Source organism: Ambystoma mexicanum, chromosome 9 (genome assembly GCF_040938575.1).
Source record: "Ambystoma mexicanum isolate Mex_15411 chromosome 9, UKY_AmexF1_1, whole genome shotgun sequence".
Classification (NCBI taxonomy): domain Eukaryota; kingdom Metazoa; phylum Chordata; class Amphibia; order Caudata; family Ambystomatidae; genus Ambystoma; species Ambystoma mexicanum.
The window spans coordinates 899,636,194-899,659,462 of NC_090931.1; the positions used below are offsets into that span (position 1 = coordinate 899,636,194).

Here is a 23,269-nt window from a genome sequence, read left to right on the forward strand (position 1 = left end):
TCATCCGGATACCTCAGGTATAGCAACAAGTCATCTGCGTATAAGGAGATCAAATGTCGCTCTCCCCCCACTTCAATACTTATCGTATCATATTGCTGTCTGAGGTATATTGCTAGGGGCTCCAGGGCTAATATATAGAGCATCCGGGATCAAGTGCACCCCTGCCTAGTGCCTCTACTAAGTTGCCACCTCTCAGATATTACTGAACCCGTTCTAACTCTGGCCAGTTGCTCACTATTCAGCATCTTCACCCACCTCATATAACCAGGCCCCATACCATACTTCTCCAAGGCCGCCAGCAACCACGGCCACTTGACCGAGTCAAAAGCTTTGACCGCATCTAAGGACACGATCGCCATTTCGCCCTCAGCCGTACCACCCCACCCAACAACTCGTCGGAGTCGCCTATGATTATGAGTTATATTCCTATTCGGGACATAGCCCGTCTGGTCAGGGTGTATTAGCTTGCTAATCACTCTCTGCAATCTGTTTGCCAGGACAGCCGTCAATATCTTGCTGTCCTGATTCAACATCGAGAGAGGTCTGTAAGAGCCGCAGCTGTGTGCAGGTTTATTATGCTTGGGAAGTGGTATTATGACCGCCTCTCTAAGTGATTCTGGCAACCGTCCCACCTCAAACGCTTCATTGAGCATTTCTAACATTGGGGGGAGCACTTCCTCCCTGTATGTCTTAAAGAATTCACTCGGGAGCCCATCCGCCCCGGGGGTCTTGCAAGTAGGTAACTGCCTCACCACTTCTTCTAGCTCCTCCAGGGTGATTGGTGCATCCAGCTCCTCATTTATCGTGGGTAATCCTATATCTTCTAACGTATCCATTATCTCCTCTCGGCTGCCCCCCATCTTGTCTGCATACAGCGCTTTATAATATTCTGCAAACTCCTCATTGACACCCTCTTGGGTGTCCGCTACGCTGCCATCCTCCCTCATTATCGTTCTGATCGGGGATCTGGGTGCCTCGCTCTTGTATAGCCATGCTAACAACCGTCCTGTTTTATCCCCTCCCGCATGTTGTCTCTCAATGTACTTTTTATAATTAAGATTGCAGAGCCTCTCCCAGTGTTCCGCACATTTCTGCTGCAGCCCAGGTACCCGTTCCATATCTTCGCGTCCGCCCTTTAATACTCCCTCAAGTTCCTCCTCCGTCCGTTGTAGGTCAGCTAGAACCCCGCCCTGCAGGCCCTTTGATTTCGCTATGGCAACCCCTCGCATCACTACCTTAAAGGCTTCCCATGACGTGCTTGCCGAGTCAACGCTTCCCGTATTCTCCTCAAAGTAATTGGCAATCTCCTCCCTTATATCTTCTCTAAAGACTGGATCCTTGAGCGCCTCAGCACGAAGGCGCCACGTCAGGATCAGCGCCCTCGGGGGGCGGTACTGCCACCCCAGAACCAACGGCGAGTGATCTGAGAGGACCCTCGCCTTATATTCCGCCTAAGTAACCTCTGCCATCACATCCGACGTGGCAAAGACGTAGTCCAGCCTCGTATGTAGCTGTTGTGGGGCGGAGTAATGTGAGTATTGCCTTTCTTGGGGGTATTTCATTCTCCACACATCCGCCAGACGAAAGTCATCTAGCAGTGTCTGTAGTGCTTTCGCCGCTGGGGAAGGTCTATCAGTCTTACCATCCGATCTATCTGCGTTAGGATTCAGTACACAGTTAAAATCACCACCCCAAATGACTGCGCTACCCATACAGATGCCGAGGTTGGCACTCAGAGTCCTAAAATATGCTGCCGTATCCCGATTGGGGGCATATGTATTTACAATGCTTATCTCCTTATTTTCCACCAACCCTCTAAGCATAACCATCCTCCCATCCGTCTCCGCCACCTCCTGCAATGGTTGGAACGGAACATGTGACGCCACCCAGATTAGTACTCCCCTGGCATATGCCGAGTATGTCGAGCCCACCACCACTCCTTTCCATTTCTTAACAATCAGTTCCATCTTTTCCCGTGTCAAATGTGTTTCCTGCAACAGCGCAATATCTATCCTCTGTCTTCTCAGATATAGCATGACCTTGTTCCTTTTCAAGTAGCTGTTAAGTCCCCTGACATTCCACGTGATTATTTTAAGATCCCCCATAGCCCATTACCGTCCCTCCTACCTACCTCCAGCAGATCCCACCCTCCCGCGCGACACAGATTCAACCATCCTGTTCTACTATATAGGCTCATTAGGTTTGCTTCCTAACTCAAACTCCCCTTAACTCCAAACACCCCAAACTCCCTTATCCCCCTCCCACCCTCCCCCCTTCCCCAACTTCACCCTCCCCCTTCCCCAACTTCACCCTCCCCAACTGTTGCCCAGCTCCATACCTGGATCTCAGGCACCCCCGCATCTAGCCCTTTCTGGTACAACCCGTACTCGCGGCTCAGCAGGGTTAGGCCGCCCTATTGGCCGCCTGTCTACTAAGTCTCGGGGGTAGGTAAGTGCGATCCTGCCGCTCCTATTTGTAAAAGGTTACTACGCCCATTACCTCAATTTCCTTTAGCTGTTAACATGCTATATTCCAGTCCCATAAAGTCACAAGGTTTGAGGGCTACGCCATGTCTATCCAGCAATACAAGACACTATATCCGGGCTCCCCACTCACCCCCTCTCCCTCAGGGTACATGACAGTGTCTTCACTTATCGTGTGCCTAGGGGTCCTGTTCCTCATTCCGAGCCGGGCAGCCCTGCAGGTCCAACCACAAATCCACATCCTCCGGGGAGTCAAAGAACAGCGCTCTGCCTTTGTGTAAGACTTTCAACTTTGCAGGGTACAACAACATGTACTTGATGTCCGCTGCACATAGTCTTCTCTTGACCGCAACATAACTATATCGCTGCCTTTGTACCAACATGGTGTAGTCGGGGTACACCGTAACCTTGGAAGAAGCCCTCTCTATCGTGCCTCCCTTGCGAAAGTACTCGAAGATCTTTTCCCTGTCTCTGTAATTCAAGATTTTCGCAATTATTGGCCTCGGTGGAGCCACAGGCCATGGTTTCCTCATGAGGGCTCAATGTGCCCGCTCAACCGTGAACCCCTGCGAGAGTTTGTCCGCTCCCACTTCCTGCAGGATCATGGTCTCCACGTAATCCGTGGGGTCCTGGCCTTCTCCTTCTGGCAGGCCAACCACTCGGATGTTATTCCGTCTTGCCCGTCCTTCTACTTCCTCCACCCTGTTTGAGGTTGGCAACCTGCTGCTTAAGCACGTGGACCTCTTTCGCGTTGTTCGTGCTCACTTCAGTGTTGGTCTTCACTGCACTTTCCAGTCCGATAGTCCTTTCCGCTAGCGCTTGAACGTCCTGCCGCAGCAAGGTAACTTCAATTCCTACGGCATCTATTTTATTTTCCAGGGCTGTCCGCAGTTCCGCCATCGCCGTGCCCCACTTCGCGCTCAAGTCTGTTATAGCTGCAAGGACTTGTTGATTTTCACATCCAGGGGGGTCATCCCCCGATGCCTCTCCTGTCTTTTGTGTCGAAGTTGAAGGGGTCCGCTGTGCCTTTGCATAGGTATCCATAGTGGGTTGTTTACTCCTGGACTTCGACCCTTTCACAGACATATTGCCTACTCGCTGCATCTAACACCGGCACACCTGTGTGTTATGTCACTGTAACTGCACCATTCCAGGCAGTGTTTGATGGTCTCGGTGGGCCACACCGTCAGGCTCAGTCCGGGAGTGGGCTGCTTCCTCTCACGTATCCTCCTTCTGCCCCGTTTTCAGTGGCTCACTTCTGGGGCCCGCACTCCTAGCGGTATGAACTTTCCAAGTGCTGCCACCACAAAAAGGATTCCTGTCGTGTGCCCTCTTGTTGTATTGTGGCCGTTACAATCCACCCCCACAGTTCATGTGTTCTGCGCCAAACGTTCCAATATATGCAAGTGATAGTCAGCTCCTTTTGAAGCTCTCTGCGCACTCTGGAGCGCACGGTTGCAACTAGTAATCACAGTGCCTCCATGCCGCACAACACGAGTCGTTTACGGAATGTCTTGGTCCTGGGTGGGGTCTGAACCTGGACGCATGATACAGCCAGGCCAGCTTCCACTGCACTATGGTGTGCTGTCGTTGCCCAGTCGATCGGCTCCAATTGCAGCCTGTTGTTAATGTGGGCAGTACTTAATGCACAGTCACTGCTATGGAAAAAGCAGTTGATGTGTAATTCCATTCAGTGTACTGCGGGCTCGGCGCATAGGGTCGTGTGTCTTGGGCACAGGCGTAACGTTGCTGCCCACGACCCATAGGACCACACCACCTACCAATATGGGCCACTTAACGTCATTTGCTTCTGCCCGCTTCCCCAGCCGCATCACGCTCGTGCAGTCACCGCGACCAGCGATCTTCACACGCTGCTCCGCTTCATGAACGGGCGCGAGTCTCCCAACCACAAGATCCGTCTGCGGGCGCTGCGCAATGTCCGGGGGGGCACTGCTTCTTCTCTCGCAGCACAGAGCAATGAGCTGCTGTGCTCACCGCCGGCACAGCAGAGACTCGTTTCCTTCAGCAGCGGGGAGCCTCCTCCGTTCACAGCGCTCCCTCATAAACAATGTAGCAGTCGCAGCTGTTACTTGTATCTAAGCTCCGGATACCCATAAAATACAAGGCAAGGTTTTCCCATCCTCACTGCAGGCAGCCACTTCGCTCGCACACCGTACCCTCCAGCAGCAATCCGATTTCTATAAGGCCGCAGCGCTGCTCCCTTTGTTGTCCGCCATTTTGGCAACAACGTTGCAATGCGGCCTCCACACGAAAAGTCAATTATCTGTCGGTCTGCAGATCCGGGCGACTTGCCTTTCAGGATTCCATGTGTAAACACTTTCCAACACCCTTTTCTTTCGTTTCAAGCTTCGGATGGCATTTTTGTAGCGTAGTTCCACGGATGTTTGTCGGATCATCAGGAGCACTGCACGGAGACACAGTCTTGTCCATGGCTGGCTAGCCACGCCCCCCCTGCTCAGATAATAGTAATACCAAAGGAAGATAGGCCCATCTCGCTCATTAATACAGAAGCGAAAGTCCTAGCCAGAATTATAGCGACTCATCTGCTACCGGTTGTGGTCCACCCAGACCAGAGTAGTTTCATGTCAACTCGAGCCATGAATATCCACCGGTTGCACATAGCACTGAAAAGAGCGATTGATTTTAAGAAAGCCTTCGACACATTCTCTTGGGACTTTCTTTGGGCAGTGATGGAGGCCATCGGATTTGGAGGAACATTTCTGCAGTGGGCTAAACTACTATATAACAATCCACAGGCGGTGACACGAGTTGATGGGGGGACCTCTCAGCCCATTGCCTTGAACGAGGGATGTGCCAGGGGTACCCCCTATGGCCATTGCTTTTTTACCTTGTCATTAAGCCTCTGGTGATATATGGCCGAGGGTGATCCTCTAATGGCGGGGTTTCGGTGACCATCAGGCCATGAGGACAGGGTTTCTCTCTATGCAGATCTTGTCCTGTACCTGAGCGATCCACACAAATTCGGTACTAGGGTGGTGGTGATTCTGCAGATATACGAAAGGCATAGCGGGCTCTGGGTGAACTGGGGTAATTCGACCTTGTTCCTGTGTGCAGATTGGAGAAGGGGACTTTAATTATTATCTTAACTAGTTTGCGCTTACTATACTCCACAAAATAAACATCAAATAACCAGTTAGTTCAACTTGACAGGAAAAAGGAAAAAAAGACAAGACGGAGGAAAATAACTATACAGAAATGCATAACACAACATTATTGAACAAAAGTACCCATGTGAATTGTACAATGTACTGAATGAAAGGCAACTACAGGTGCCCAAAAGATGGATGCTTTAGCTTCATGGTTTCATATTAATTTTGCAAGAAATCTATTCCTCTGCGTTGTCCTAGGTTTCTGGAAAGCTCAAGCAGCCACCTTCTGGAATATCTGTGTGGTAATACATGTGCAACATTTTATGATGCTTTGCCCTTTTTCATTATCTTTCCCTTAATTTGTTTTCTTGTTATCCAATCCAGTTGTAGAATGGCTTCATCCCTCCACTTCGTCCTCCTGGCACGCTCTCCTTCAACTTGATACAGTAACTCAAAACATAGCAAGACTGAATTCTTTTAATTTGCAGGTTAGAAGTCTATATTTGCAAATATGTCTCCGCAAATATATCTTTTTAAAACAAAGCAATATCCCACCTCCCTCAGAGCAAATGATCACCCCAATTCTCGGAATGCACCAGAACAAGCACTGCTCTTACCTCAACAATCATCTTAACGGTGGGGAGAGTTGTGGCCAAATTTTGTGGGTGAGGTGGGCGAACAGTAATTGGAACACAACCAGCATACAGGCACCCATAGAAAGTGGCTATCAGGTCTATGCCTGTTAAAGGGAAACAAGACACACTAGTAAAGCATATCATCTCATGCAACTCAAGTACAACCAATCAATGTATCAAGACTCTCCCTAAGCATTGGACACTGTGCATTGGTGTATTCAAGCCTTCTTCCCATTTTTGAATTCTCTGAAATTACAAATAAATTACCAACCTGTAACCATTAATTAGCACTGTGTTTTCCTCAAAAGATTCACAAGGCCTAGTAGGACCATGACTGTATAGTTACTGTTATTGCCATTGTTGTTATTATTTACCCTGTTCCCATCCCATTTAGCCTTGTGGCTCTTTGAAACACCATTCTGTTTTTTAAAGTACATTACAAATGCTAAACAAAATAAAAATACAAATATTAATGGGGGTGCAAATCGTCTTTTAAGATACAGAGTCTAACTTCGCTGGAAAGTGGGAATCTTGCTAATCGGCTGCAGATTGAAACAGAGCAAAGGTTTATGTGACACCTGATTTCCTCCTCCTCTACTCATTGCGAGTGTTATGCTGATTACACACAGCTTTCCTTCAAGCTTCCCTCTACTACCGCCTCTTTCGCCTCTCTCATTCCCCATTGTCTGACCGATATTCAGGCTTGGTGCGCAAACAATGATCACGGTCTTAACGCCAGTAACACTGAGATCCTTCTGATTGGGGCCCCTCCACCCAGTTTCCCTCTAGCCAGCCTAACTGGGCCCTCTACCCTCGCAATCTAGTGAGGCCAAAAATCTTGGGTTGATGTAAGACTTCTCTCTCTCATTCACCCCTTACATCTTGGACCTTTCCAAAAAGGCACGCTTTCAACATTACATCCTTCAAGGCATTCTCCCTTTCGTCACCTTCCCCCAGAAGCTAAACGTCTTCAGCGCTCTGGTACTTTCCAGGCTGGACTACTGCAACAGCCTCTTCCTCAATCTGGCCCTTTCCTCCCATCAACTAATACAGAATAGGGCTGCAAGACTTCTCCTTGGCCTGAAGCCCAGGGATCGCATCTCTCCACTGGCTCCCGGGATCGCCCACAGCAGCTGTGACTGGCAGCCTGGATCTTCATGAGTCTTACAGGCTACCAAACCCTCTGCCAAGCCGACACCAGCACCCACATCCATCAGAACTGCCCTCTGCTCCCCCCGCCTGACTGCTGGGCATATACCTCATGTGACACTTCTTCCGAAGCACTTAGCCAGAAGCCTCCTCCAGTGGCACCCCCTGGCACTTCCTTTCCTGGGCTCCCATTAGCACCTGCCCATACCTTAGTCCAATACCCTCCTCCCGCTCTCTCTCTCCTTCACTTCTAACCTGCACTTGCACAATACTCACACTGGAAATGCAGGAATTGTAATGATGTACCTTTATTAAATATATATATATATTTTTATTTTTTTTAAGTTGCTCATTGCACGTTTGGCCCTGGGTGCAACAGTGCACACATCCTGGTGCGAAATAGACCCTTTGCACACCCTTTCACTCTCTTGGTGCCCCCATCCCGGTCCACCCGTGTTGCCTCTAAATATTAACCCACCGCTTTTCATCCTTCTATATACATGCATCTGTATTCCATGCTGTAACCATCTCTATACGTCAAGTCAAATTACCGAAACAAGTTTGTGAGTTTATAAACCCCAGTGAAGGTGGGTAGCAATTAGCTACTTAGCTGACAGCAATACATACTTATCAGGTGTTGGGAAATAGGTGCATTGATTAATGTTTAAATAGGTTGCATAGTCCCAAAGGCTAAAATATGGCCAAGACTAACAAAATAAATGCTTTTGTTCGGTTTTTAAGGAGGCAGACCTCAGTGTTTCCAAAAATCACACGTTTCAGTATTTTTAAGCACGAGGATGAGTATTGCTGTCAAGGTGCAAAAGCCTGTTTTCCTGATGTGTATTCTAGTTCTGCTTTTGCCCATAAAACGTTGCCCCACTTTCACCCAAAATACGACCCCACACTATCGCTTTGCTTCATTTCCAGACCATTGCCCTATTGTCGAACAGGGCAGTTCGAGCCTGTCTGCACCTCGACTAGGTGCATCTGTGAAGGAATCCATAAATGTTGTGCCATCAGGCATGTTGTTACCATTACAATGGTAGTAAACATTTTTTGCTATGCAGAATACTTGAAATATTTCATCGTGTTTCACCACACAGCTTGATATGAATATTGTTCATTTTTGTGGCAGGTGCACCCTCAGAAACTTGGCTCGCTGTGAAAACTGGATAAAGGGTCTCATTGATATTTGGCCTTCAATGCACCACACTAACAATTTGAAGGACACAATGTAGTGAATATCTACAAGGAATTGAAAAGATTCACTACACTGAAAGCAGATAGGAAAGTTAGGTTTCTATTGCTGAGATCTGTCTTTGGAAGCGGTTGGTCAGCCGTCACATAGGGACAATGGACACCCAACGCACAATGTAAGAAAAGTTTTAATTAATGTTTGGGCAAGTGAGGATGGCAAGTGTGCTGTATGCTACACATTGAATGTTGTCACAGATGAATGATCAATTTGAGGCAAAGATTGGACATTGTACGTGTTAATTATAACTAATTCATAGTTAACATATTTATGTAATGTGTATATTATAAGTGGATACTGAAATATATGAATAGTTACTCACCATAGTGACTAAGGTACTCTTAGTCCATATTCCCCCTTTCCTCCATACTGTATGGGCATCCCTCGCGAGGGACGGGAGACAGAACCTTTTTTCACCAGAAAAATCATCTTCCCCTTTAAATATAGAGGCGCGGCCCTGGAAGCATGCGCTCGCCTGACTCCGCCCACCTGCGCCACTTTTCAGTCCACATTGACGCGTCAACAATATTCAGCATTGCCTGATGACACCAGTATTATCAGGGGGGAGGATGGTGGAACGTATGGAGGAAAGGGGACTATGTACTAAGAGTATGTTAGTCACACCGGTGAGTAACTATTACTCTTACGTCGCGTCCCTTTTCCTCCATATTGTATGGGCGATTACAACTGAGTGTAGTGTAGCCCTAGGGTGGAGACAAGACCCTCCTTAAAAAAACAGGTTTCTTAGAACCGCCTGTCAGAACGCTGCATCTGACCTAGAGGCGGCATCCAAGCAGTAGTGCTTACAGAAAGCCGAAGGGGTGGCCCATGTAGCCGCCCTGCTGATGACCAGCCACGGCACATGCCTCTGGAAAGCGATGGCCGTGGCCTTGGCCCTGACCGCATGGGCATGTAAGTTAGCTGGCATGGGTTTGTGCTGCCCCTCATAGGCCTCCTTGATGGTCGTGACCATCCACCTTGCTATGAAGGCCTGGAGGCCTGATAACCTGGCCTTGACCCCCCAAAAGTGACAAACAAGGCGTCAAACTTGCGGAAGTCCTTGGTCCTGTGCAGGTAGTATTTCAGTGCGTGTCTGACATCCAGACGGTGCAAGACCCTCTGAGGTTCGTCCTTGCAGTCGGCGAAGAAAGTGGGTAAGGCTATTTCCTTGTTGAGATGGAAGGAGGAAGTCACCTTGTGTAGAAACGCAGGGTGCGCCCGAAGGACAATCTTTTCCTTGTGAAAGGTAGTGTAGGGCTCTGAAGCCACCAGAGCCTGGATCTCGCTGACTCTGCGAGCTGAGGTGAGGCCCACTAGCAGGGCTATCTTCATGGTAACCAGCCTGATGTCCGAGGACGCCATTGGCTCAAACAGTTTGTGCGCCAAGGCGCCCAACACAACATTAAGGTCCCACACATGGTGTGGTTTCTTTATAGGCGGGTAAAGCCTGTGGAGGCCCGCCAGATGTCGCTTGACCACTGGGTTAGAGGAGAAGAAGAGGCCCTCCTCCGAATTCCTGTAAGCCCCTATGGCTGCCAGATAGGTGCGGCATGTATCCACCTGTACGCCGGCATGGGTGAGGTGCGCCGAAAAGGAGAGCACATCATCCAAGGTGCACTTAAGGGGGTCAATCTCTCTAGAGTCGGCCCAGTGACAGAATCTAGACCATTTCCTCTCATGCTGGCTCCTAGTAGCCTTGTGTCTAGTGCCCTGGATGATCTCGAAGTTAGCCTGCAAAAGGCTCGAGTATTTCAGCTTGACCTGCTCAGGAACCACACTGCAAGGGTTAGTTTGTGAGGGGCAGGTTGGAGTACCCTGCCCCCCTGCTGGGCTAGGAGAGGAGCTGGGCCGAGCGGGAGGTGAATTGGTGGTCTGTCCGAAAGGCTGAGCAGCTCGGAGAACCAAGGTCTCGCCGGCCACCAAGGAGCTATCAAGATGATGCTGAGGTGCCAAGATTCCTTTATCTTGCAGATAACCCTGTAGACCAGGGGTGTGGGTGGCATGTTGTTCCATTGTATCTGGAACGCGTCGCCCAGGGAGCCGGAGCCCTGCCCCTGCCAGGAGGCAAACCGCTGGCATTTCCTGTTGTCCCGGGAGGCCAACAGATCCACCTGTGGATGCCCCCACCCGAGGAAGATGTCCTTCAGTACCAGGTCGTTCAATTGCCACTCGTAATTGTCTGCCCCCAGTCTGCTGAGCCTGTCCGCTTCCAGGTTGGATTCCCCCGGGAGGTGGACAGCCCTGAGGTAGATGTTGTTCTCCAGAGCCCATTTCCACATGCTGACTGCTAGGTTGCACAGCGAAGGGGATCTGGTACCGCCATGCTTGTTGACATAGCACATGCTGGTGGAGTTGTCTGTCTGGATAAGAACTGCCTTGCCCTCGATGAAAAGGAGAAAGGCCTGGAGAGCCAGCCAAACGGCCTTCAATTCTAGCCAATTGATGTGGGACTCCTGCTCCTGTTAAGTCCAGACCCCATGGACACTGAGTGTCCATGGTGGCTCCCCAGCCCTCTAGGGAAGATTCCGTAGTAACTGTGACCTGAGGGGCCGGTTGTCGGAAGGACTTGCCCTGCCGCAGGTTGAAGTCCACGGACCACCACCAAAGGTTCGAGTGGAGAGAGGGAGGAATGTTGACAGTCTCTGCTTGGGAGCCCCTCTCCCAATTCCATAAAGCTGTGAAGCGCAGCTATAATCTCCTCACCCTGAGCCTCGTGTGGGGTATGGCCAACAGGACTGCTGCCATGAGACCCAACAGGTGTTGCTACCACTAGGCCGATGTAACTGGCCTGGATAGGAAGTGAGCTGTGGTAGCACCTTGTATTGGAAATGGCAGCCCATGATCCTGAAGCGCAGTAAGGAACGATGGGGCTGCCAAGTCAGGATGCTTCTTCTTTGGGAAGGAGTTGCCTTTCCAGGGTGTGATGGTAAATAGAGGCCTTACCTTCGGCCTCGAGTGATGTTTGACGAAGTCCTTTAGGTCCTCCAGAGGTGACTTCTGGAAGAGCTCTCTCCACCTAGCTTGCCTGTTCTTCAGTGCATGTGGAGCCAGAGCGTTGCACGCGGAACAACCTTCCCAGCCGTGGTCGGAGTCAAGGCAGCGGAGGCAAACGGCATGGGACTGGATGTAGAGAAGAGCCCCTCGCAGGCTGCACACCTGCTGAAGCCCGCATAAATTGACATGTGCTGTGGAGGAGCGTGGTGTCGGAGAACCAGTACATAATTGAGAAGAAAAAGACAAACATAGAAGAAAATCCGGGGAAGAGCACGTGGTATTACATGGCCTAAGACAAACCCAGGAGCACTGGTGAATTCGGCCCGTTCCCGTCGACGCGGAAAAGAGGACTGAGGAGTGGCGCTGGTGGGCAGTCAGGCGAGTGCATGCTCCCAGGGCCGCACCCCCACGCACCTCTAACTTTAAAGAGTAAGATGATTTTTCTGGTGAAAAAAGGTCATGTCTCCCGTCCCCCGCGAGGGACGCCCTTACAGTATGGAGGAAAGGGGATGGGATGTCAAAGAGTAACTTATTTATTCTCAATTTTACACAGTTACATTGTACCGATGTGTGCATGTCATGGTGCGAGTCTTCCGGTTGATAGCTTCTTCAACTGAAATTGGACAATACTAGTGAACAACGCATCTGTGATAACGATTATCTGGGACGATCGCCAGACACCAATCTGTCCATTCACTGTTGCAGTAACAAGGAGTAACATGGCAGCCTATAGATTATGAAAACGTGCAGATGTGTAAGTGTTGCAATCGAAACACAATGTCCTAGATGCAAAATCGGTCATGGAAAATGAGAACTTTCTGTGAACAATACAAAGATTGTGATTAATCGATCACTGAACAGAATCGCCATTATAAGATGTTTTCACTGACATAATCTCCTCTTTTCAGCGTTATGACAAAAATAAAAGTACTTGCTACCATTTCAATTATCAGTGTTTCCTTCAAAATATACGTTTTTCACTCTTTTTGTGAAAAGAAAGAAATGTTTTGCATACTGTGTGGATGTGTGCGTTTATGTTTCTGCATTAGATAACGTTATGACATGGGTGATGACAGGGAACGCTGCCCAACAACGTGATTAAAATAGGTGGAGCATATCAATTTGACTAGTGATGTCAGCTTTAGGGATGGGTGATATGGATTACTGCCACGAGGGCACTTGAACTTAGGATGATAGATCAACAGATAAGATTTCCACAAGATGGCGGTGCCCAGGCGTGCATTTTTGCATTTATGAAATTGAGGAAAACCTAGGAATTTATTTTAAGATGGATCGATGTATGATCGAAAATACATGCACAATCAATTGGGAGAATAACATTTCTGAGCGAACTACCTCTTTAATGGATCGATATTGTGCCTGTGGATCCAGAGCTTACATGCAGCTGCCTAAGAATTGGGGAGGAATATGGTCTGTAGTAATGATACATGTTCCAGCATTGGTGACTCCCCATAGTGACCTTCATATTGATGAATTTCGAACAATGAATCAACACCAGAGGAAACAGATCACCCAACCTCGGCAGGCTGAAGAGAGAATTATTTTTCAGCAAATCGATGGAGACCTATGACAATATTCAAGATAAGCAAACTGCTCAGCAAGACGGCAATGATAATGACAGCTATATTTTTGCCAGGACTTTAAGCTGCAGTAAACCCGAAGTGGCTGCAGATTACAAGATGGAGCTACTGCAAACTATCAATGCAACAATAAAAGGATGTAATGCTATCAGGGAAGAATTGAGAGCCATCAGGTTAATGACCCTCCAGAGCAGATATGTCCTAGATCCGATTACAGCAATGGAAGGAGGCATGTACACCAAGATCGGGTCTTCTTGCTGTAAGTTTATACCATCTCATGATGGAGGAAATGGAAACCTGATAGTGGAAATAACTATGCTGATGACCCTGCACATGAAAATGGAGGATGAAGCTGATGACAGTACGAGATGATTGGTTTTCATATTTATTGTCGTGGATGCCAACCTGGTTGACCAATGCTTTCAAAATACTTTGAGCAATACTAGTGTTTGTGTTGCTAGGATTCGGTCTCCTAAGGATCATCTTGGGACAATGCCAGAAGACGCGATAGCTCAGGGGCAAGGCGCTCGCCTTATAAGCAAGATGATGCTGAGCAACAATGGCTCGATCCCCGATCCACGTTTAGAAACCTCTGGGTATTAAGCGCGTTATAAATAACCAATTACAACCAAAAAAGCTATCAGGCTGAAGATCGAGATTGATTAAGACTCTGAAACTGGTGATTAGATGCAGAATGAGGGAAGTACCCATGAGAATATAAAGAAAGGTGCCCTGGCACCTCCGGAAACCAAGTTGTACTACCCCAAGTATCATAAAAAATATATACAACGTTGGCTATTCTGTCCACCATCTGGAGAGTGCTGTCACATGACCTGGAGGGTGGATGAACGTATGAAGAATGCCGGTCACCTGAGGGGGTGACAAAGATATGGATGCCCAAGAAACGATTGTATGAAGAAATGATAAAGGAGAATGAAAAACAGTATGAAGAGAAGATGAAGATAATGAAAGAAGAGAATATGGTTGAAATTTCAACCAGAGGGGGGAATGTAGAGGAGCAGGTGGATGCTTTCACACTAGTTCCTGCCCCCTCAATGCCGTCATATTGAAATAATAGAAAAGCAGTAAATGGGACCCCCTGTATTGCTCATATACCGCATCGAGTGTATGGAACAAGTTACTTATCTGTAACTATTGTTCTCGAGCATGGGTCTGGCATGGATTCACATGCTCATGAATATTCCCCGTCGTCAGGCTGGGAATCCTCGGTAAAGAAAAAATCAGTATCAGTTTAGTTTCTGATCTGTCTTTCTTAATAGTAACCAATCACTGGTCTCTGGGTCATACTGCCCCCAGCCAATGACTGCCCTCTCCCTAAGCCCTTCCCCTGGCAGCCATCCTCAGATTTGGTAGCACGTAAAGTGGCAGTATGACCAAGTGAAAAGCCGCAGAGGGGAAGGAGGGAGGGTTCGCATGTGAATCCATGCCAGACCCATGCTGGAGAACAACAGTTACAGGTAAGTAACTTGTTCCTTCTCCAGCATGGGGTCTGGCATGGATTCACATGCTCATGAATATAAGAATACATAGAAGTACACACATGAACAACCACGGGAGGTGGCAAAAGGCTCAACATTAAGCATTACATAAACTCAACATTAAGCAACTCTTACCTCCTCACCAGGCCCACCATCAGGTGAACAGGTTGCGCAGCACTGCTTGGCCGACTCTGGACTCCTCCCTGGAATCCCTGTCGACGCAGTAGAATCTTGTGAAGGTGTGCGTCGACCTCCACGTAGCAGCCCTGCAGATGTCCAGCAGGGGCACACCAGACAAGAACGCGGTAGTAGAAGCGATCGCTCTTGTCGAATGGGCTCTCGGACGGCCGGACAACGGTCGGTTGGCCAACCGATGACAGTGCATGATGCAGCCGGAGACACATCTGGAAATGGAAGCCTTCGAGAGAGCCTTCCCTTGGTTCACAGGTCCAAAGTTCACAAACAGCTGTGATGTCTTCCGAAAACTCTTCATTTGGTCCACGTAGAACTTGAGCACTCTAGCTACATCGAGCGAGTGCAAAGTCCTCTCAGCCGGCGATGAAGGTGACGGAAAGAAAACTGGCAACACCAAGGGCTCGTTAAGATGGAAGTCAGACGGCACCCTGGGCATGAAAGAGGGGTGCGTCCTCAGCACCACCCTCGTATCGTGAAAAGTCAAGTATGGAGGATGGAGGCTTGCATGATAGTGCCTGAATCTCTCCCACGCGTCGTGTGGAGGTTATGGCCGCAAGGAACGCCGTCTTCCAGGACAGGAACTTCAACGGAGCCGAATGCAAAGGCTCGAATGGTGGCCCCATGAGCCTGGTCAGCACCACGTTGAGCTCCCACGCCGGGGCTGGCCCCTTCACCGGCGGTAACAATCAGAACAGTCCCTTCATAAATTCCCTCACCAGTCGATGAGACCACAAGGACGGCCGTCCTGCAGTTTTGGTGTATCGGGAGATCGCTGCCAGATGTATCTTGATGGAAGTGTGAGCTAGTCCAGCTTTGGCCAGCGACAGTAGGTATGGTAGCACTTGAGGTGCCCTAATCCGTAGAGGGTTGATCTTCTGTGCACGGCACCAGACAGAGAACCGCTTCCACTTATGTCCGTAGCACTTGAGAGTTGAGGACGCCCTGGTCTTTGCAAGAACCTTTCTGCATCAGCCGGGATATCATACTCTCCAAACTTTAGTGCTGCAGGAGGCAGGCCTGCAAGTTCAGCGACTCGGGGTCGTGATGAAGAATGGCGCCTCCTTCTCTGGAGAGAAGATCTGCGTCTGTCGACAGCTTGACTGGTGGGGACGCTGAGAGGTCCAGAAGGTCCGGGAACCAGATCTGTCTCGGCCACGCCGATGCGATGAGGATCATCCTGCACTGGGACCTCTTGAGCTGGCCGATGAGTCGAAGCAGCAGCGGCAACAGAGGAAACACACACAGGAATAGGCCGTCCCAGGGGAACGAGAAAGCATCGCCCATGCTCCTCGGCTGGGGGAACCTGCTGGCTAACCTCTGGCACTTAGAGTTTGTTGCCGTCGCGAACAGGTCGATCTGGGGTTTGCCCATCGTTGGAAGAGCCGATCCACTTGATCCTGGCGTAGTTCCCACTCGTGGCACGAGCGCAGCTCCCTGCTGAGTGAGTCGGCACTGGTGTTCTTTATTCCTGCCAGATGGAAGGGAACCAAAAACATCCCCTGGGCGACGGCCCAGTGCCACAGATCCTGGGCCTCCTTGGATAGGGCTGGGGATCTGGCGCCTCCCTGCTTTCGGACGTAGAACATCGTGGTGGTGTTGTCGGTGAAGATCCTCACGACCTTGCCCTTGAGGGAGGGGAGGAACTTCTTGAGCGCCCAGAACACGGCGCGGAGCTCCATGATGTTTATGTGGAGAGACCTCTCCTCCGGGAGCCAAAGGCCTCTTGCGTGGAGATCTCCGGTGTGCGCACACCATCCCTCCAGGAAGGTGTCCGTCGTCACAGTCTCCTGATGTGCCGGGGTCTGGAAGTCCGTGCCCCACCACTGAATCGCCTGACGGAAAACCTTGTTGAGCGGGATCTTGTCTTCGAAGGTGCCCGCTGCTTGCATCCAGCGGGGGTCGAGGAACTCCTGTAGAGGACGCATCCGTAATCTGCACAAGCATACTACATAGATGCATGAGGACATCATACCGAGGAGGGACTTGATGGATCTCACCCTGGCCACGTCCGTGGCTAGCAGGCGCTGCACCTTGCCTAAGATGGCCTTCGTCCTTTCCTCCGACGGAGACACCAATCGTTCCACTGTATCGAGCTTCGCTCCCAGAAACAGTGCCACCTGCGACGGAACCAAATGGGATTTCGGGTAGTTGGAGAAACCCAGCTCCGTGAGTAAGCGGACGGTCTTCGCCGTGTGCTCGACGGCGAGTTCTCTTGTCCTTGCATGGACGAGCCAGTCATCCAGGTAGGGGTAGATCTGGATCCACTGCAGGCGCAGCCGCGCCGCCACTGGTACTAGGCACTTGGTGAACACCCTGGGTGCCGACTTCAATCCGAGTGGCAGAGCTCTGAATTGGTAGTGGCGTCCTACGAATCGGTGTCCTTTTAGGATGGGGATGTGGAAGTAAGCATCCTCCAAGTCCAATGACGATAGAAGTCGCCCTCCTCCAGCTGTCCCAGCACGTGTAGGAGAGTGACCATCCTGAACTTCTGTGCCTTGATGTATTTGTTCAACCAACGTAGGTCCAGGATGGGGTGAAAACCGCCTGTCTTCATTCAGACGAGTAAGTATCTTGAGTATACGCCGGAGCCCCGGAGCCTCTTGGGGACAAGCTCTATGTCACCTTTCTTGAGCATCGCCTTTACCTCCAACAGCAGTTGAGGGACGCGATTTTCCTTGGCCACGGGAGGAATGCGGGGACACTTCTTTTGGAATTCAAGAGTGTGCCCGTGGGCCAGGGCATCCAGCACCCAACGGTCGGTGGAGATGGACTCCCACACGCTGAGGAACTTCGCCAGCCGGCCTGCCACCGGGGTGCTTCGGTGAGGGCCCGACGCTACGGCCGGTTCAATCTTGCTTGGAGGCGGCCTTGCCGCCTTGGCGACGATGCCGAGATCCTCCTTGCTTGCCGCGACCTCTGTAACCCTCCTGGGACGAGGAGCGGGCCGCCTGGCGGTACGGAGAGGAGCTACCACCTCATCTCTTGGAGGCCCCCTGTCTGCCTCCGGCGCTCCGAAAGGGCCGTCGTTGCTGAAGTACTCCCAGGGCTCGGGCCGTCTCTGTGTCGGCCTTGATGGCCTGCAGCGACTCATCCACCGTTTTCCCCAAACAGTTTGTTGCCGTCGAACGGCATGTCCAAAACCCTGGTCTGCACGTCCTGACGGAAGTCTGTCGCCTTGAGCCAGCCTCGTCGTTGAAGGCAAACACTGTTGCCTAAATGGCGAAACCCGGTGTCGGCAATGTCCGTTGCCACCGTTATGACGTGGTCTGACGCCACCTCACCTTCCTGCAGAATCTCCAGGGTATCCGCCATCTTGTCCTCTGGTAGGATGTCCAGTAGGGGAGCTATCTTGTACCATAGCTCCCTGTCGTAACGGACCACAATCGCTAAGGCTGCCTTAATTGTCGTCGCCGCAGACGAGATGACCCGTCGCCCCATGGCGTCCCCATGGCGTCCAATTTCTTACCCTCGCCGTCAGGTGGGGATGTAGAGGTTGAGGCTGCGCCCTCGCCGCCTTCTTCTTCTTGGCCGCTGCTGAGACGACCGAATCCGGTGTAGGTTGAGCCCTGAGGGGCGGCGTCGGGGACCCGGTACTTCTTCTCGTACCTGTCCCTCTTGGCAGGTGTCGTGGACGGGTTCTTCAGGATCGCAAGTTCCACGTCCCAGATATCGTCGAGTAACGGTACCACGAGGACCGTCTTTCTCTTGGCCTCTCGCCGTTGATAGAGGAAACCCTCCTTCTGTTCCTCGGGGCAGAGCTGGAAAAACGCGGATGCCCTGGCGATCATGGCGTGAAAGGAGCCAATTTCGTCGGGCGGGGAAGCCCAAGGGAGTGGTGATGGAAGGTCCGTCCACGTCGTATCTGTCGCTGTGTCATCCCTGGGGTCCGGTGAGGGGGATGAGGGCTCCACAGGTCGTGGGGGCATGAAGGGCGGGGAGGGATGAACTCTCCTCCGCTTGTTCGGAGGGCTTCCCGACGGGCCCGGTTCTGGATCGTCCGCCGTGGTTCGTGGTAATCTTGTCCTTATCTCTGTGCATAAGGTTTGGATTGCCATCAAAATGGCCGCCGAGTTGTCCTGAGGCTCGGGCAATGGCTGCGACGAGAGGGAAGGCTGCTCCTCCACTGGGGCCTCGTCGGCGCCACCGTCGCTTTCTTCGACCACCTCTTCGGGATCCCTCCCATGGGATCGTACCTTCTCGAACCTCTCATTGAGGTTCTTCATGCTTTTCACCAGCTCCTCCTCAGAGGCTGAATCCGTGTCCGTAATGGCCACCGCCCCCCCCTTTTTCCACCGGGGTGTTCACGGGGTCTTGTCTATGGGCTGGAAAGGGGATTCCCTCCGCGGTGGCAGGGAAACTCTGGGCCCCGAGATCGCCTCCACTGGTGTAGCCTCCCCAGGCTTCGCCAGGGCCACCACGACTCCCTCGCTAAAGGCCTTAGCTGGGTGGATCAAGGCCTTCGCCACCTTTGGCGCACTTGAAGCCTTTACCTTGGGAGGAGGGTCACCGCCTCGCTCCCCCTCGGCCGAATCCTTCGAGATCGACCGGGGCCTCTCCAGAAGCTTACCCGGGTTCTCGGTTTTCCTCTTCCCTGAACCAGAGCGTTGGCTTGTGGTTGATGGTGCCGGGGAAGGCGGGCCCTGCCTGGCAGCCGAAGAGCCCGACAGTTCGGCGCTCGCGGAGCCCGCGGACTCACGGTGCTTAGCCTTCTGTTGGGCCCCCGTCGCCAGGGCACCCTCACAGGACTAAGAAGACCGCTCGGACCTTTTCTTCTTCTCACCTGCTGGGCCCTTCTCCAGCCAGCTGGCGGGGCGGGTACGACGATCCCTCATGGTCCGTTCCTATAGGTTCTTGCAGAATGCACCGTCCTTCTCCACGTGCGCCTTGTCCTCATGAAGGCAGTAGTGACATCTCGAATGCTCGTCCTCCTTGAAAACATTCTGTAACCCGCATCCAGGGCAGTTCCTGAACAGCTTGGATCCGCGCGTCGAGCTTCCCTTGTCCTAGGCCATGTCCATGGTAGGCCTCAGGTCTTCTGGAATCCTCCAAGAAGCGCAACTCGACGAAAACTTCATCCTTGAGGGGTGTAGAAAATTCCGAAACGGGTCCCCGTTGATCGGAAGTAGAACGGTGGAGCTTGAGGCTCGATTTAACCGAAAAATGAGAAAATCTCTTTGAAAAAAGCGCGAAAATGCAGTAAAAGCTTGAGAGCTATAGCACGAGGACTCCCAACACTTGAACATGCGGTAAAAATCAGAGGATGGCTTCCAGGGGAGGGGCTTAGGGAGAGGGCAGTCATTGGCTGGGGGGCAGTATGACCCAGAGACCAGTGATTGGTTACTACTAAGAAAGACAGATCAGAAACGAAACTGATACTGATTTTTTCTTTACCGAGGATTCCCAGCCTGACGACGGGGAATATTCATGAGCATGTGAATCCATGCCAGACCCCATGCAGGAGAAATTAGGCTTATGCACTGAGACAGACATACAGAATGTACCCTTGCACTGAAAGTGTGGAAGGATGCCGCATGGAAGAATGTTAGCATCCACCTATGGACATCATGGAACGTTAAAGTAAAAAGGGCAGAGTGATGTCATGAAGAAGATATATACACCTATGCTGAAACGATATGAAAATACTTGAGAATGATAATGTAACTAAAGCACCAAGAAAAACATGTACCTAAGGCTAAAGTAATCGTGAATACAAAGAAGATGAAGTAACTTACTGGTCAATAACTGTAAATACACAGTAACTTAAGGCAGAAAGGAACCATGTAGAGGCTTGCTATAGAGGAATATATAACGTGGCAAGGACCACCATGATTGGAAAATGGACGCTGGCTCATGTCGAATTCAACCAAGCTACCTCAGAGACAGAACAAGTTTGCAGAATGTGCAGAACAACAGAAAGGCTATGTTGGCCCAGGATCAAAGATGCTATTTTAAGGAAAAATGACGAGGCACAAGGGCAGTTAACCAGGATAATCTATGAACGAAGGAGACATTTCTCTTAGATAAAGAAAACATCTGCAACTTTCAAATTATTGGACAATTAAAAGTGTATGAAGTTTATGCAAGGTACAGTGAGCAAGTCTCTAGAGGCCAAGCGGAGCAACAGCACCCTGCATGATTTAATCAAATAGCGGTAAATAAGAGGCTGAAATTGACACATTTGTGGTCTCTTCACATGTGACATGCTTCCCCGCGCACCCACAGCGTTTTAACCACCCGGGGGAAATTCTACATCCCATATAAGCTAACACAAATTGAGATCACATTTTGTGTAAGCGAATACGTCACCATTACTTGTTCGAATTAGGGGCCATAACCCCTAGTGACGCCGGACATCCGAGACTCGGCTACCACTGAGAGGTCGAACAACCAGGAGGTGCGTGTTATACACCACAGCGTCAGAGCAACTGGCGCTGGAGCCTAATACAACCTAAAGCTGTGGTGCTCGGCACCGCTGCACCCAGAGCAAAGCTGCCCTACCGCTCCAGTCCCCTACGGATACTTTGAAGGCTGCAATACTGTACAACTATGTGACATCGGCCCGAGAGAGAGAACAGCTTCAAGATGCGGACTGGCCTGCCGCTGTGCACCCCCCAGCCTGGAGTACAACACCAGGACAATGCAGAGTTTGATGCTAGGGGGGGTAAGTCCAAAAGCTAATAATCTATATGCCTCTCACATGCTGCTTCCCCACGCACCCGCAGCACTGTAGCCACACAGGGGAAACTACACTGGAGCAATCCAGACTGCACTTCGGTCTACGACTCTAATGCCCTGCACCAATGAAACAGCTATACATGCTACTGTAAAGTAAACCCTTAACAGCCTGCAGGGACAAGACGCAGATTGAAACATCAGGCGCCGGCTAGGAGTGCTCTGCCCGCTGCATCTATGGTTACCGACCACTTACCTGCACCCCGCGCAATACACCTACTACTAAAAGGAACTGACACCTCCAGTAAGACAAATACCAAACGTGTTTGAAGCCCTGGTACTGCACCCTTGCCATATCAACAGGGCATAGCCACTGCCAGTGACAGATAACATTTAATGGACAACTCAACCCTTGCTCCCAGCCGCACTACCAAATCTGTCTCCCAATAATATAAACATTACCTGAAAGTATAAAGTCTGGCTCTCTCAGCAGAGACGAAACAAACTATGGCCAGAGAGGGGACTAATCAGAAGTAACAAAATACTCTGAATACCATTGCTAGACAGCCCATCCCACCTCGTCCGGACAAAGTGTCCTACAGACCGAGATGTCCACCTGTGAATCCTCGACTGAGGCGCTAAGTCTCAAGCAGGTGCTCGACAATATACAAGGCAGGTTTGCTTCAATGAATGATAAACTGGACAGCATTACATCCAACATAAACACTCTAAATGTTAAGATGGAGAAAATAAGTAGTTGCATGACAGAGGTAGAGACACGGATCGGCACTGCAGAGGATGACATAACCACTCTGAAATTCCAAATGTCAAGAGTCACCACAGACTTGAAGAGCCCTGCTTAAATGCAACGACTTGGAATCGCGCTCGCGGAGAAGTAACATCCGCATAATTGGGCTGCCAGAAAAGAATCTGGCAAAGACCCCATGGGGGTGAGCATTGAGCATCTCCTGAATGATTTGACAAAGCTTTTCCTCAATGGTTGTAACAGAAAGAGCGCACCGAACAATGCTGACACGCCCTAAGCCCGGTGCTCTTCCCAGGCCAATAATCGCGCAATAACCTAACTATAGGGACGGTGACACAGTGCTGCATCTTGCCAGGGAAAAAGGGCTATTGCGCCATGATATTGCTGTACTTCATATATATCCGGACTTCTCTCTGGCGGTCCAACAAGAACGGAGGTCCTTCAGAGCTATGAAACGCATGCTCCAAGAAATAGAGATAACATATGCCATGTTATTCCCTGCGCGCCTATGGATTATACACCGGGAAAAGACCTTATTCTTCACCCTCCCGGAGGAAGCTGTGAACTTTATTGAAGCTAACATACCAATGAGTTCCAAAAAGGCGGAAGAACTACCCAGAAGAACACCTTGATTTTCACCTTAAACAGACCACTGGAACAATCCTGTTTTGCTGTCCATAGTAGAAGGGGCCTAGTTATTCACTTTAACTCATAATACTTATTCATGTTGTAAATTACTTTGTCCTGGTAACATGAACGTAAAGCAAAACCAAGCGAGACATTCCAGATTTAACTTTCTACCCAGGGTATTAATTACCCAAAAAGATGATCGCTGGTGCCCCCCGGAAGGCCGGTGACTATACTGCATATTCCACGCCAGAGGAGTACT

General features: G+C 50.5%; 1 protein-coding gene across 5 annotated transcripts in view; it reads right to left on the reverse strand.

The window, feature by feature from the left end:
• Positions 1 to 23,269, reverse strand: part of DIP2A (disco interacting protein 2 homolog A) — a 2,340,120-nt gene that overhangs the window by 545,112 nt on the left and 1,771,739 nt on the right. For all 5 annotated transcript variants that reach the window (XR_011274713.1, XR_011274712.1, XM_069616034.1 and 2 more), the window contains one exon: positions 6,232 to 6,353. Coding sequence is in view for 3 of the 5 variants with exons in the window: in XM_069616034.1 (XP_069472135.1) it covers positions 6,232 to 6,353 (122 nt within the window). In the remaining 2 variants the exon portion in view is untranslated. The remainder of the gene's footprint in view (positions 1 to 6,231; positions 6,354 to 23,269) is intronic.